General features: G+C 55.7%; 5 protein-coding genes across 5 annotated transcripts; 2 read left to right on the plus strand and 3 right to left on the minus strand.

Moving 5' to 3' along the window:
* Window positions 1-106: 106 nt before the first annotated feature.
* On the minus strand, window positions 107-2,311 carry CMQ_2469 (uncharacterized protein; the record flags this gene model as incomplete). Its single annotated transcript, XM_014316427.1, has 1 exon — window positions 107-2,311. One exon carries the CDS (start codon window positions 2,309-2,311, stop codon window positions 107-109), a length of 2,205 nt encoding a protein of 734 aa, XP_014171902.1.
* Window positions 2,312-4,142: 1,831 nt separating this feature from the next.
* CMQ_2173 (amidohydrolase family protein) lies at window positions 4,143-4,997 on the minus strand (the record flags this gene model as incomplete). The annotated part of the gene is made up of 1 exon (XM_014316131.1): window positions 4,143-4,997. The coding sequence occupies one exon, from the start codon at window positions 4,995-4,997 to the stop codon at window positions 4,143-4,145; it is 855 nt and encodes a 284-aa protein (XP_014171606.1).
* Window positions 4,998-10,648: 5,651 nt separating this feature from the next.
* CMQ_2235 (molybdenum cofactor sulfurase) lies at window positions 10,649-12,334 on the plus strand (the record flags this gene model as incomplete). The annotated part of the gene is made up of 1 exon (XM_014316193.1): window positions 10,649-12,334. The coding sequence occupies one exon, from the start codon at window positions 10,649-10,651 to the stop codon at window positions 12,332-12,334; it is 1,686 nt and encodes a 561-aa protein (XP_014171668.1).
* A 300-nt stretch (window positions 12,335-12,634) lies between these two features.
* Window positions 12,635-13,352, minus strand: CMQ_2478 (DNA damage response protein; the record flags this gene model as incomplete). The annotated part of the gene is made up of 2 exons (XM_014316436.1): window positions 12,635-13,112; window positions 13,297-13,352. The coding sequence occupies 2 exons, from the start codon at window positions 13,350-13,352 to the stop codon at window positions 12,635-12,637; spliced, it is 534 nt and encodes a 177-aa protein (XP_014171911.1).
* Window positions 13,353-13,963: 611 nt separating this feature from the next.
* CMQ_2437 (uncharacterized protein) lies at window positions 13,964-14,396 on the plus strand (the record flags this gene model as incomplete). The annotated part of the gene is made up of 2 exons (XM_014316395.1): window positions 13,964-14,165; window positions 14,227-14,396. 2 exons carry the CDS (start codon window positions 13,964-13,966, stop codon window positions 14,394-14,396), a joined length of 372 nt encoding a protein of 123 aa, XP_014171870.1.
* Between the last annotated feature and the right edge of the window lie 96 nt (window positions 14,397-14,492).

A 14,492-nucleotide genomic window follows, 5' to 3' on the forward strand; every position in this document is an offset into this window, starting at 1 on the left:
GAAAGCGCCGTCGCTTCAGCCAAAGATCAGAATTCAACGCAAATAAATCCTGAGCCAAAACAGTAAGTACAGAGAGCCAACTCCCCACCAAGTCATACACCCACCGTTACTCCTTTACCTCCTTTACCTCCGTCCAGTACATCGGTGCCGTCACCCAATCGCCCCGGCTAGGATGCAGCACCACAATGCATGGGTCCCGTCCCTCATGCTCCATCAGGCTTGGCCCACGCTTGCACCGGACGATGCGGCGCATCCGCGAACGCTGCGAAGCTGATGCTGTCGATGTTGCATCGTCGCGGTCCCGATCCCGATCCCGGTCACGATCTCGCTCCCGCTCTTTGACAGACGACTTGCTGCCGCTGCTGCCACGTTGCACCTCTGTCGCCTCGAACTCGACCCCCGTCAGGTAGGCTGCTCGCACATGTAGCCACGCCAACATCGCCGGCACCGTCGCGTTGACAATGTTGGCATTCGAGCCGCCGGCAAGCTTGAGATCGTCCGCCTCGATCCCTAGCGACGTCCGCAGGCTGCCCGAGAGCGTCGCCCTCCCAACGTTGGGGCTGTATCTCAGAATTGGGGCAGTCGCATCTCCAGGCAACGACACCCACCGCATGCGAGAAAGTTCACCCCCGCCACCACTACTGCTGCCCTTGTCGCTCTTGTCGCTCTTGTCGCTCTTGCTCCCGTTGCCAATCACACCACTGCTGGCTGACCGGATCTTGAGCACCGTCCGTCGCGATGGCGGCATCGCTCGCACCGTCCGTCGCAGGAGCTCCTTGGGCACCCCAGTCATGGCTGACACAGGCTGAATTCGACGTGGCCAGTCACCACTCTCACGCGTAGACACCATGTCCAGTCGGTAGAGTGTGATCGCACCGTAATTACCAGAGCTGTAGGTCACGCAAGCCACCATGGGCACTGCCGCTGCCGCAGCTGATCCGCTCGCCGTTGCTCCGGGCATGGCTGATCCAAACTTGGCTGTGCCCAACAGCTGCCGTTCCATCGCCTCCAGCGAAATCTCGTCTGGCCGCCGCACCAACCCTGTGTTTGGGAGGAGGATGACACGAGCCGCAGCTCGGAAATATGCGCGGTAGTCGTGCGGCTGCAGCACCCGCACCAGCTCGGACAGCAAGCCCTTGGTTGAAAGCGGGCCGGAGCCTGATCTCCCGCGACTGGAAGCCAGTTCCGGGTCCAGCATAAGGCTGCCGCCGATCGTCTGCGTCAGTGCAAGGAATGACTTGCGCCGATCGTTCACGCCATCGGGCGCTTTGCTCAGGGCATGGGGCGAGAACTCAGACCATTGCATGAACAAGGGCGTCGCACTCATGCTTCCTTTCCGCTGCCCGTCACCGTTCTTGCCAGATCCATACCCTGCTGCACTGCTCCTCCGTCTCGCACTTGCACCAATGAGGCCTCCGGCTTCACGGCTGGATCCTGGACGGCGACCGTCCCCGAAATCATCGGCGTCGTCGTCGTCGTCGGAGTTGGCTGACTCAGCAGCCGTTTCTGAATCCTCCAGCACGCTTTCCTCCGTCAACTCCGAGTCTGTGGGCGGGTCGTCCAGGCCAGTTCCGTCGCCGCCTTTGATGTTGTTGGCCATGTCGTCAGCAACTGCCGTCAGGCTTTCCAGCAAGACGCCAGCGCTACGGGTCAGGTAGCGGGCATCTTCGCCGAGCTTCACAAACACCTCCACCGCTTTGTCCATGGCCGCCTGACTCTGCAGTATCGGCAGCAGATACGCCTGAAGCCTCCGCGGGTAAGTCTTCGTCTCGTTTCGCATCCGCTGCCGAGCCCGTTCTTGCACCTTCTCGCGTTTCTGGTAATAGTCCCGGTCTTGGTCGCCGTTGCGATCTCTGTCCCGCTCGGCTTCTCGTTGTCGGGGGCTATTGCGCGTTTCGTGTCGTGGCGAGCCGGCAATGTCTCTGCTTCGCCTAGCCATGGAGGCGCCGCTGCCACCAACGCTGCTGCTGCCAGCAGCGCCGGGTCCGCGACCATCGTACGTTGGCGTGCGCGGCGACCCGGAGTATCCATCGAATTCCCGCTCCCTCTCACGCGCGAATTCCCGCGATTTAAATCCTCTTTCTCGCTCCTCATAACTTCCGCTGACGTTTTGCCCAGGCCACGTGTGCTGCCGTGAAAACTCGTAGTTCGGTGTTGGAGGCGGGGAAAAGGTGTTGCTATTGCGGGGAGCTCGTGCTGCTCTTTGGTAAGGGTGGTTTGCATATTCCTCCGGGTGCTCCTGGTCGTAATCTCCGTCCCCATAGCTTCCGTACTCTCTCTCCCGTTCATGGCGGGCATAATACTGAGCCATGTTCAAGTTTCTGCTTCTTCGTTATGATGTGCCTCCCAATGGCATTTGTTCAGTGCCGTTTTGCTGTAACACTTTCCGTGGGGCACAGGAAGGGGGTACTTGCTTCAAGCAGACACCGATGGCCTTAAATGGAGCTGTCCTCTCCCCTGTTGTGCCACTTTCCCTTCCGCTTCTTCTGCAGCCAAATGTAGCTCAATTTCATGAGAGCCGCGCCAACAAGCACACCACAAGGTACAGACCACACCACTCGCGTATGGCGTAGCGCCGTAAGAGCAACTGAAATCGGCACCTGATCTTAGCAACCAGTTTATTCGCGGTGGCTCCATAGCTTAGCTGCAGCTGCGTGGCTCCTTGCTCGGGCTTTTTGTGGCCTGCAACTGTGGCTGGTCCGGCTGCACGGGCACTGCATTGGCGTATCCAGTTGGATTTTGCGATGCTATCGGCCGCGTTATGCGAGCTTGTTAGTGTGTCGCCCAAATTACAGTGCCACGTCAGAGAGAGAGAAGCAGCGCCAAGGTGAAACCCCCTCGTCTTTTTACAGATGGCGATCATGCTCCTGATTGTGTGGGATGCCCACGACGATCATATCAGGCCCCTTTCGCCGGTCTTGGGTCTTCTCCCATATTCTTTCAATCCAGAAAATTCCTTGATGGAACAACCCAAGAGAGACCAGCCGACAGACGACACAAGGTTAGGCTGATAGCTTTGGTTGTAGCTTTGGGCACCTCCTTTTCTAACTGCTCCCAATTATCGCTGCAGCTTAGTCTGGCCCGATCGCAGCCGCCATGCAGTGGAGAAAGTCTCCTTTGAGGCAGAGCAGATCTGTCCAATCATTCGGTTGGCCGTATTGACACTCACGAGGTCACTCGGTACTGAGCGCTTGTTCATTTCCTCCGCCCCTCCTCTCGCCTCTGCCTCGCACCATGGTTTTGGACGAGCATAGCGTCAGACACGAGCTGGTGAGACCTGCGTGACTGTTCAGTACAGCACACCTTCTGCATGATCTTACTCCACGTCAAGGGCGTGGTGTGTCCCGATAGGGTAAAGATCGTGGTAAGATAGGGCGCATAGATTGATTGGCTTACCCTTTCTGGTCAGGCAGATGCGGCGGACAAGTGACGATGTGACCCAAACTTGGTAATACGCACTGCTGTGTGGGAGCTGTCAGTTTTCCCTCCTCTCGAGAGAAGATGGTCGAAAAGATTATGTCGTGAAGCGACGAGCGAGAGGAAGTAGATAGTAGTACGAAAGAGGAAAGCACTACCTTCAGAGCTGTAAGAAACGAAACCCATGTCGATTCTCTCTTTTGAGCATTATGTGATGTCATCAAAGACCACATCCAAAGACCAAGCGTCAGTGTGCATTCGCCTCCATGCCCCTCTGTCTATCATTCCAGACACAACTGAGGTATGGCGGTCATGTACGCTCTGCCAGCACAATCCCACAGCTATGTAAGATGTGGAGTCTGACGGCGTCTCTGGAGATTAGTCGTATTGTGACAACTACTGTGTCAATGGTCCAGTGGGTAAAGATGCAGAGCATCATTGCATCATTCAGGTGCATTATCTACAGCATTGAAAAGCCATCTACGGAGTACATAGGCCGAGATATCTCCACAGACATCGCTAGCGGCGTTATGGACCGGTTGGTGAAGCTGTCAGGCGAGCAGCTATTTTTTGCCTCCCGACAACTCGCATTGGCCGAACTACTCCGTACATACATGCTTCTCCACTACGCGTCATTTTGTGCCTGACCTCCATTGCTTTTTACTATTCCCGTCTGTGGCTCTGGATGGCCACCAGTGTGTTTAGCTTTACAAAGGCAGTCTCGATCAAGCAGCCTTCAAAATTGAGTCCACATTCAACTTCAACAGTCTGGCCGCATTCTTCCAGCGGATTCCCTCCAGCTCTTCCTCGCTCACCATTCCGCTTCCCTCCAGCTCTTCCAGCCATGTCAGACCGTCGCGGCTTTTCGCAAATGGATAGTCCACGCTATACATGATCCGGTCATGCTTTGTGTTGCGCAGGATGCAGGCCAGCGGATCCAGTGCCCAATTTCCGCTGGTCGTGAGCCACAGATTCGTGTCCCACACTTCGCGGAACGACCTCTCCCTCCCCCACCGCGAAGATGTCCGCTGCATCCGCTGGAGCATGTACGGGATCATCTCGCCCATATGCCCAATGATGATCTTCAGCTTGGGGAACCTGTCAAAGACGCCTGCAGCGTACAGCCGCAAGATGTGCAGCGCCACGTCGCTATGCCAGCCGAAGCCAAACGCAAGGATGGCCGTGGTCACGTCATCGGAGATGTGTGGCGACTTGTAGGCGCCAAAGAGCGCCGTCGACGGCCATGTCGGGTGGATGTAGATGGGCACGTCCAGCCTTGTGGCCGTCTCCCAAAGCTCATCAAACTCCGGCCCATCGTAATATAGGCCGCTGTCTGTGTGGCTGTCAACCAGAGCACCGACGAATGCCAATCCACCGTGGTCCTTTCCTGCACACGTCCGGTGGAGCTCTCTCGCGGCCTCCTGGGGTTCGTGCATGGGCAGCTCGGCAAACCCCGCAAACCTGCCCGGGTTCAGACGCACGGCTTCGGCGAGCTGGTCATTGCACTGCCGGCAGGCGTCCACGGACAGGTCACCCGGCGCATGCGAGATCACCTGCACAGTGACTTTGCCGCTGTCCATGTCCGAGATCCGACGCGGGCCCAGATCAGTGAATCGTTCAAAAAATCCTGGAATGGCCTTGAAGCCAGCAAGGCGAGAATCATTGTGTGTGCTGGCAGCATGGGAAAGAAAATGCTCTTCAAGGGCGATTATGGGCCTGCTTGTTGCAGTGCTTGATGACGTCATCGAAAGTACGGCTTGTTGGCAATTTGTCAAAGGACTTTTTGGACTCAATGTTCTGCCTGCGAAGCCTGCGAAAGAAAAAGACTCGCGTCAATCGAGGACCTTTATAGAATGTATGACGAGACCTAGGCCTGGGCTTGAGCTGCCCTTAGGTCCGAGGCTGCAGGTAAATCATACTGAAATAGTCAACCTAACCTAGAACGGGAAACTGAACTCCAGCATCTCCGAGTACACGGACTTAAGATATATGGCAACGGGAACAAGGAGAAGCGTGACTGTTAAAGCAGTGCCTACGGAACAGTTGTGAGGCATAGTTGTTTGCATGACTAAGATTGATCTGCGCCGCTGTTTGCTGTACTAGCTTGCCATGTAAGAGGCAAATGTGATGCCGTGTTCTATTGCTAGATGCCTTGAATAGGGTATAGGTCCATACTAGAAAGAGACGTTTGGTAGAGTGATGTACTCTATCAGCTTACAATATTGTATTTGGCAATGATTGATTCCCCCGAATGCATAGTCCGGCCAGGACAGATCTATGGGTCGTAACGATGTGACAGAAGTTATAAAGCTCGGTCAAAATCATGGAGAAGTTATCGGTATAATAGATGCAACTCTCTTTAGACGTCCGTTAACTAAATAGAAATGTCTTTGAATATGCATACGCGCCGAGCTATCATATATTTCGGTCTCGAAGCGTGCACTTCGGAACTCTATTTTCAACTTAATCTTCTGGGCATTCCGGGTTATACATCGAAATGTCGCACCAATCGCATATAACCAAACACCTTTCTGTATCAATGATACAGACAGTGCTTTTTTCGCAAGATTTGCAAGTCGGGTGATTGTTCGAGAAGTCTATGCATTCTTTCAATTCGTTCAAATGGTTTTCTCTGCTGCTCTCCAAATCTGTCATGCTCCGGGCCATTGCAGCCGAAAAGATGGGTGAAGCGGAAAGTTTCACGAACTTGCTGGAATATAAAATAATTCCGATTTTTTGAGCCAGTTCCTTGGTCAGTACACTCAGTAATTTATAGTCATCCGTCAAAGCAATGGTATCCTCGACGATCGCAAGCAAAGCATTCGTCCAGACTTCGTCAGCTTGAAGTCTTCCTGCAGGTATGAGTACTTCGATCTCAGTTGTTGCCAACGAAACCAGCCCATCAATATTATAGTAGAAACCGATGGCATGGACTTGAATATGCTCAGCCAGCTTGGCAATGACTGGATTTTTCGCGGACATCTCCGTAGCTAATAGCTGGTCAAATGAAGAGGTTGAGCTTGCTGGGTCTTTGGTCTCGCTCTCCTTCGCCAATTTCACCGTGTAGGTTCCAAGGTACATGTACTCCACAAGAGCCCGCACCGTGTTGGAGCTGAAGTTGTTAATATGAATGACACCTGTTTGAGATTCCTTTTCGCGTCGGTATTAGCAAGCCAAGAGCGGATAGAACGTTTGCAGTAGATTGTAGGGGGCCAGAAATATCATACCTTGAAACCACCTGTGACGGCAGCCTTGATGACTGCAGAGTGCGTGCAAACAATGATTTTGTGGACTTTGAATTCTTCGCTGCCACATGTGAGAGTAAGATCACTAAACTCGTCTGATTCTAGTATCAGCTGCCTATAGTTTTTCCTGAGACGCCAATTCATCGCGTGTATGTTCGGAGTCGATCAAGATGGAGTTGTTATGGTTAGAGGAAATCCTAAATGAAGAGGATTTGGATCTCCCTCTCGGGGTTATGAATGAATTTTGTTTGCGACTGTGATTGCGTGAATATCAAATCTAATTCTGAGATCCACAGTAGACTTGCGTCAATGATCAAAAACATGTTTTCGTTATTAATGAGACTGCCTTTTCTACCTCGGCATTACCTCTCTCACCTTCTCCTCTATCTTAACTTCACTTTTGTCAAAGCTGTATATCTCTTCCAACCTTCAATTTGGCACAACATCTGCACGATGAGAAGGCTGAGGAAAGATAAGGCTAGATCATCAACATGCTTCTAGCATCACCTCGTCTACGAAAGCAACAGACTCGACTGTTATCAGCAATCTGTCAGCGATGGCGGAGGCCGTCTCTGATGAGACCACTGCATTGTGCAAGGAGTGCGCCAAAACCCTAACACTGCTTTCCCGACGAGAAGTGAGAGAACAGAGATCTCTCCAATCTGCCAAGTGCAAGACACGGTCAGAGATGTTGCAGAATCGACTCTAGCTGATGAAGTGTGTGTCTGTCTTGCAAATCTAGGAAGAACGCCTGCTGGCCTGGGGCAATTTAAAAGCCATTAATGATTGGGCGTATCAATGCCGCAATTCGTTGCTGTGATGCCTAAAAAAGGTGTACGACTCAGGACAACAACACCGGATCTTACTTGGTGCCCGACCGAACGAAGTTGTGAGCTCGCGGGCGGTCGCATCTGCCTACAGTCTGAGCGTCTCTTTGAGAGAAAGCAACAATTAGGCCCGCCCATCGGCGATCCGCCAGATTGAGCTTGAACCATCAAGGGGTGAGAGAAAATGCTTTTTGGTCGGAGTCTCTGCAGTTGCATCTTCTATTTGTGTCCAATACGTCTAAGTGACATGCCAGGCGTTACATCCTGAAAAACCATTGGTTCCGTGTTCTTGCGGGTTGGAAAACTGTCCAAGCCAGCTGCAGGTTCGTGTTATCTGAGCGTTATTTTTGGACGAGTATTTTTGGACCAGGTGGCAGTGTGCCTTTGTCTGTAACCCTTCTTTATGTTCCTGGCGGGTAGACTGAGTCTATCTTCGCCAGGGGTGCATCCTTGGTCTCAGATTAGACTCTTTGAGTCCGTAGAGGCAGTCAGTCGTGAGTTGCGCCAACCTGCAATTGACCGCGCTAAATTTGCAACTATGCCCCAAAGAGTAGGCCCAACGCCAGATCGTATCTTATCTTACCGCCCTGAAAACTGAGCACGACCTCCAAAAGCCCATAGACCAAGGCCTAAAACGAATACGGGACATGTTCTTGCAATCCAGCGACAACAACGCAACCGGCGCATTGCCAGCTTTGCGCGTTGTGAAACGTCCCTCCGTTTGGGCGACGAGCACCGCTATACCACCGCTATACGAGGGCGGTAAGATAAGATACTGAAATAGAACAGCGGGAATAATGGAGCATGCACTGGCGGGCCCACCGACACCAACAGCATGGCTTGTCAGACACGCAGACGAATGAACAGCTAGCTGTCCGCCTGTCAGTTAAAAGCAGGGTAGCATCGCAAGGAGTTCGCGTCTGACAGCCAAATACAAGCACAACCTCACGGTAGCATTGCGACGCAAACCGAACCAAACAGCAAGTGCTGCGCGATATGCATCAAGGTTGTATTATCTTCTTTCCCAGTCCGTTGGGTGGTTGGAGATCCATCGCCGAATCTGGGACAGTCCCGAAGCCCTTTCAACCTCGCGTCGTCCGGAGCACTTTCCAGGTGGTAAGACGAAACCCTTGCGGTGCGACACAAACACAGGCGGCGGATGTGGCTGAGATGGAAGAAGGACGCCGTTAGGCAGACATGATGGGTCCTGGCAAGGATACATCGTGGTCCTCACCGGTAGGACACACGCGATCCGGTCAATGTTCACCGGAAGCTGTTGTCGACAGGGCCGTTCTCGTCCAGGGAATCAGGGGCACAACAGCTTTCTGTAGTGTGACATCGTGCGACTGCTGAAAGTCGAGGCCAGCTGGAAGCAAAGAGCGCGGCGACGATCACGGTCACCGAGAAGCAGCGCCAAAAAAGGATCGGCTTTTTCCGCCGGTCTTCTGATCAGAAGACAACCCTCGTCTAAGAGAGAGTGCAGAAAATGGAAAGGTCCGAGCGCATGCCATCACCCCTTCTTCTTTCCGGCGAGATCGGAAGAGGCTCGATGACCCGAAATCGAGCCGGGAGGAGGCAGCAGAACGATTGTGCAGGGGTGTTGAAGTGCTGGGTTGGTGGGTGTGATGGATTGCAGGGGTGCTGAGGCGCTGAGGTGCCGGGATGCTGCTGAGCGAAAGCGAGCGATAGCGCTGTGCCCAAACGGACAAGCAGCTCAGCCTTTCCGGGCGCGGCCAGCCAAATGGGGCAGTTGCTGTGCCGGGATTATTTGCAGCCGCAGAGCACGCCTTTCCCAAGTCGTCAGCCCGCAAGCGACGAAGGCGCATGCTATCAGAGCGGAAGCGGCCAGCTCCACCACGAACTTTCTGGATGCTCTCCCCTCTACATGCCGAAAGAGGTCCAGGCTGACACCCGGACTTCGCACCAGAGCGAGGAAGAGCGAGAGATGAGGGGACATGTGAAGATTGGGGCAGGACGCAACACAGCTGAGAGAGTCGGATGCAACCCACAACTGACGCTCAAGACGGCTCGGCCGGCGGCCCTCCGGACTCTCAGGGCTGTGCTGGCTGGATGATGGCCCTGGCGCCATGTTGTCAGCAGTCTGTTCAGATGCAATTGGGTCTGAGCCTGTCTGTTCTGCTGGTGCTTTTGCGGCGTTCTGTCTGTCTTCTGTCTTGGTCTTTTTGCCTTCTGCCTTCTTTGGGAGAGGAAAGGGAAGGGGGGGTGGACATTGCGTAACAGTCGAGCGCCAAAGAGGCAGGCGCGCTGATAGGTGCTGTATGCATGTCCCTTTTCGGCAAGTGCTGAGCAGCCGCGCCTGCCACGACCGGTGATGGTTCTGGCTGAGGCCCATCCATCTCTTCTCTCTCGTTCTCTCGTCTCTGGACGGCGCCCGGAATCAATAATTCCCCACCGAGAAGCAGCAAGTCGGCGAAGAGGGAGGGGGCTTGCGCGAAGCGATGGTTGATGACCGGGACGATGCGAGTTGGTGACAGAAGCTGGCTCAAGGCAAGGGATGGCCATAGTCGGCCACGTCCAGAACGGGCCGTCTATGTTCAGCGAGATCGTCGATGGCAGAAGCAGGTGACGGCTTGATCGTCCCATATGATTGACCGGGGCATCGTTGGTGTGCCGGTTCTGTGCCCGCTCTGTGGCCGCTCAGTTCTTGCTTCCACCACCCGACGACCGATAACCGACACGAGTGCTGCTGAGGGGGTGTGAAGGAAGGCGAAAGGGGGGTGAGACGGGATGGTGAGCAAAGCCAAGACGATCCAAAGGATGCTGAGAAATCGCCCAAGGCAGGCGAGATGTGTCCGGCCGGCCCTCCCCATCCTGTCTTTGAGGGTCATTGTTCAGATTGTAACGTCCCTCCCTCTGCTCGGTTCGGACAGTCCTGTCGGCTTTGAGAGGTATAAGAGACCTCCCGTCTTCCCTCCAGTTGTGATGGTGGGTGAAGGATATCAGCAAAGGTGTGCAATATCTCCCACTTTGGATACTCTTCTGCGAGCCTGTGGCTGTCTGAAAAGTGTTGTCTTGTCACGTCCCCTTTGTCCGATTCTTACCATATCTGTGTTGGTGACTGTTCGTCTCTACTCTCTTACACCATCCATACCTGGCATACATACCGCACACATACCTTACACACACACACACACACCAATGGCAGACATACTCGACGACTATCCCGAGTATGGCTCAACCGGACTGCTTGATGATCTGCGTCGGTCTGAGTATGGCTACCTCGACGAGCAAGAACATGTGTACCTCGACTACACCGGATCAGGTCTGGCTGCTCGGGCTCAGCACCGTGCCCACGCCCGTCGGCAGGCCGACATGGTGCTGGGCAACCCACACTCGGCCAGCCCGACAAGCGAGGCGGCGACGCAGCTTCTCGAGCGCACGCGAGCCCGGGTGTTGCAGCACCTGCATGCCGACGCGGACGAGTACGTTGCCATCTTCACGCCCAACGCCACCGGTGCAGCGCGTCTTGTGGGCGAGGCCTACCGCTTCCATCGTGGCGGCCGGCTCGTGCTCACGGCCGATAATCACAACTCTGTCAACGGCCTGCGCGAGTTTGCCCGCCGCGCCGGCACTCCAACCGTCTATGTGCCTAGCACAGCGCCCTCGCTGGCCGTCGACCAGGCCGTGCTGGATGCTGCCCTAGTGCCAGGGCTGAAGAGGGCAGGCAGCCGACTGTCGGGATGGCTGGCCAGCATTCGCAGCTGCTTTGGGGCCTGTGAGGAGGAAGACGAGAGAGAGGAACTGGCAGAGACAAAGACGGCGGAGATGGCAGACAGCACAGAGCACGCACACCACAGCGGCCTCTTTGCGTATCCGGCACAGAGCAACTTCTCGGGCGTGCGGCACCCGCTCGGATGGGTGGCCGAGGCACAGGCGCGCGGCTACGACGTGCTGCTGGACGCGGCGGCATATCTGCCGACATCGACGCTGGACCTATCAGCCATACACCCAGATTTTGTGCTTGTCAGCTGGTACAAGCTGTTTGGCTACCCGACCGGCGTGGGCTGTCTGGTGGCGCGACGAGCGGCCTTGGCCCGGTTGGACCGGCCATGGTTTGCGGGGGGGAGCATCCGCGCCGTCAGCGTCGGCCTGGACTGGCATGCACCAGCGCGCGATGTCGCCGCCCGCTTCGAGGACGGCACTGTCAGCTTCCAGGCCATTCCGGATGTGCTGGCTGGCCTGGACTGGCTGGCCGATGTCGTCGGTCCCGACCGTCTGCAGACTCGCGTCCGCTGTCTGACAGCTTGGTTCCTGCGCCGTCTGACCGCCCTGCAGCACGCCAATGGCCGGCCGATGGCGGTGCTGTATGGACCTGGCAGCAGTGAGGCTGCTGCAACGACAACGGCAGCTCGTGGGCCCACGGTCGCCTTCAATCTGGTTGACTGCAACGGCCAGATCGTGGACGAGCGCATCGTGGCCGCCGACGCGGCCGCAGCCCGCATCTCCCTGCGCACCGGCTGCTTCTGCAACCCCGGCGCTGGCGAGACCGCCCTCGGACTCTCCCAGCACGATCTCCGTGTTCTGCAGCAGTTGGCCATCCGCAGCCTCGAACCGGTCACGTCCGCCGCACAGCGCAGCACCAGCACGCGAAGCAAGAACAGCACCAGCACCAGCACCAGCAGTGGCACCGGCGGCATCAGCGAGAAACATGCCCAGCAGTGGCCGCCATCCGCAGGCGAGCCGCCCATCACCGGCGCCGTGCGCGTCTCGTTTGGCGTGGCCTCCAACACCGCCGACGTCGACCGCTTCTTTGCCTTTGTCGAGGCTACTTACTGCGATCGCGCTGTGGACAGCAGCCAACTGGGGCCGCGGATGGAGTGCTAGGACGGGAAGTCGGGACAGGGCTATGTATCTTGTAGTCTGGACTTTAAGTCGTTTACGCGGACATGTCAGTTGCTTAGCTATTGCGAATAACCCAATTGAAACCACTTGTGTCGGATTAGTCAGCTATCGCTACTGTTTGCAGGTAATTGGCAAGAGAAGCTGCCAGTGTGTAGGCGTTCGACATGCCCCCGAGCCCTCAGATCTTCCCAGTCAGCTCTCCGCTCTTCTGTTCCGCATCTGACACCTCTCTCTCACACTTTCTCGCTCGCCCGCCCTCTCTCGCTCTCGCTCTCCTCTCCCCTACGCCTTGTCGCCCTGGATCTTGGCGTACTCGGCGGCGGAGACGAGCCGGCCGACGACGAGGTACTTGCCCTCGAAGCGCTCCTCCCAGCCGCGGAGGGCCTCGAGCTCGTCAGCGTCGAGGTCGTCGAGCGGGTCGAGCGGGCCGTCGAGGTCCTTGGTCAGCATGTCCTCGTCAAACGAGTGTTTGGACAGGCCGCGGCTGGCGTCGCGGCCGGCAAAGTTCTCATACATGCCGCCGGGGCCGTAAAAGTTGCGGCCCGACGAGACGTCAAAGACGCGGCCACGCACGGCCAGGTAGACGGGCTGGCCGTCGGTGCCGTTGAGCGGCAGCAGCGAGCGCGGCGTGAACGTGCGGAAGACGATGGCCGGCGGGTCCTTGGCCAGGGCTGGCGGTGCGGCTGGCCGCATAAAGACGTAGGCCGTGTAGAGAACGACAGCCAGGAGGAGCATGTTGAGCGGCGTAGCCAATCCAGGACTGCTTCGGGTCAGCTTGGCTTTCTGGTGCTGTCGAATTCTTCTCTTCTGTCTCTTCTGTTTTCTATTCTCTGATGATCCCGTTGTTCTCTCGTTCTCTCATTCTCTCATTCTTTTCCCTCCATCTTTGTTTCACTGCTCTCCTACCTCCTCCTCTTCCTCTCTTATCCCGATCTTCTACCTACCTGGACACAACATCCTTCTGGGCCTCCTGGGCCATCCGCTGTTCGACGTAGTCCATGATGCGTGGGTTTCGCTGTGCTTTCGGGATAGCCTGGTTCGCAGTGTCGATTGCGATCGAAGCGGTCGTGGTTGTCGAGCCAAATAGAAATAGACCTCTCAAGCCTTCCTGGACGGGCGTGTGCTCGCTGCAATGCGTCGTCGGACGTCTTCGGCATGTTTCTACGGTCAATGGAACAGTCCGACCCCCGCCTTCTCTGAGCTCCACTCTGTCATGACGGATTAGACGGATACAAAACGGAGTGTGTCGAAACGGTCGATACGCTCATAAAACGGAGCTAAGCGATTTAGAACGGAGGTCATCGAAGCGGACCGCACCAGCTGAAAGCCAGCCTTGGCACCCCAACCACAGCTCTACTGTAGCTTCAGCTTTTCAGCCGTGCAGCGCCGACCCACCAAAATGATTGGCACCGAGGGTCCAAGTCACCCTTGGCCGGTCGGCCATGACATCAGCATGCCTCCCTAGGTTCTTTGGTACTGTCTTAAAAGATGCACAAGTGTTCCAGACCGACGTGGTGCTACTGCTATCTGTATTTAAAGGCAGGCTTTGCTCCCTCGTAGACAAACTAGTTCTCTCCTCACTGAACCCTCACAAAGCCTTTTAATTTCAAAATGGACGCCTTCAAGAACATCCTCAGCAGCGCGACTGGCAGCCAGAACCAGTCCGGCAGCCAGTCTGACAACCAGTCCGGAAACCAGTCCGGCAACCAGAACCAGTCTGGAGGCAGCCTGGCCGACAATCTACTCGGCAAGGTCAACAACATGGCCGGTGGCGGCAAGGAGAGCGAGAAGAACGAGGACTACCTCGACAAGGGTGAGCACTGCTGGCTACGGCTACTCCTCGCAGACAGACACTAACATATCTTTCTGGTCAGGCGTCGACTTTGTTCAGGAGAAGTTCTTGGGCGCGGGCGACCAGAGCAACGAGTCGGCCATCGAGCAGGCCAAGGACGAGCAGATCTCCGACTTTATTCGCAGCAAGTACAAGTCCACCACGGGCTCTGACTTCCCCATTGCAGACAAGAAAACAAACTTCGACCTGTAAGGAAGGGCACAGATTGTAGACAGGCTTAGAGGCAATAATGATCAATTCACTCTCCATCTTGTTTTGTCCCAGTAAAAAGCACGCAAAACGACAGTA

Source organism: Grosmannia clavigera (assembly GCF_000143105.1).
Source record: "Grosmannia clavigera kw1407 unplaced genomic scaffold GCSC_156, whole genome shotgun sequence".
Taxonomy (NCBI): Eukaryota; Fungi; Ascomycota; class Sordariomycetes; order Ophiostomatales; family Ophiostomataceae; genus Leptographium; species Leptographium clavigerum.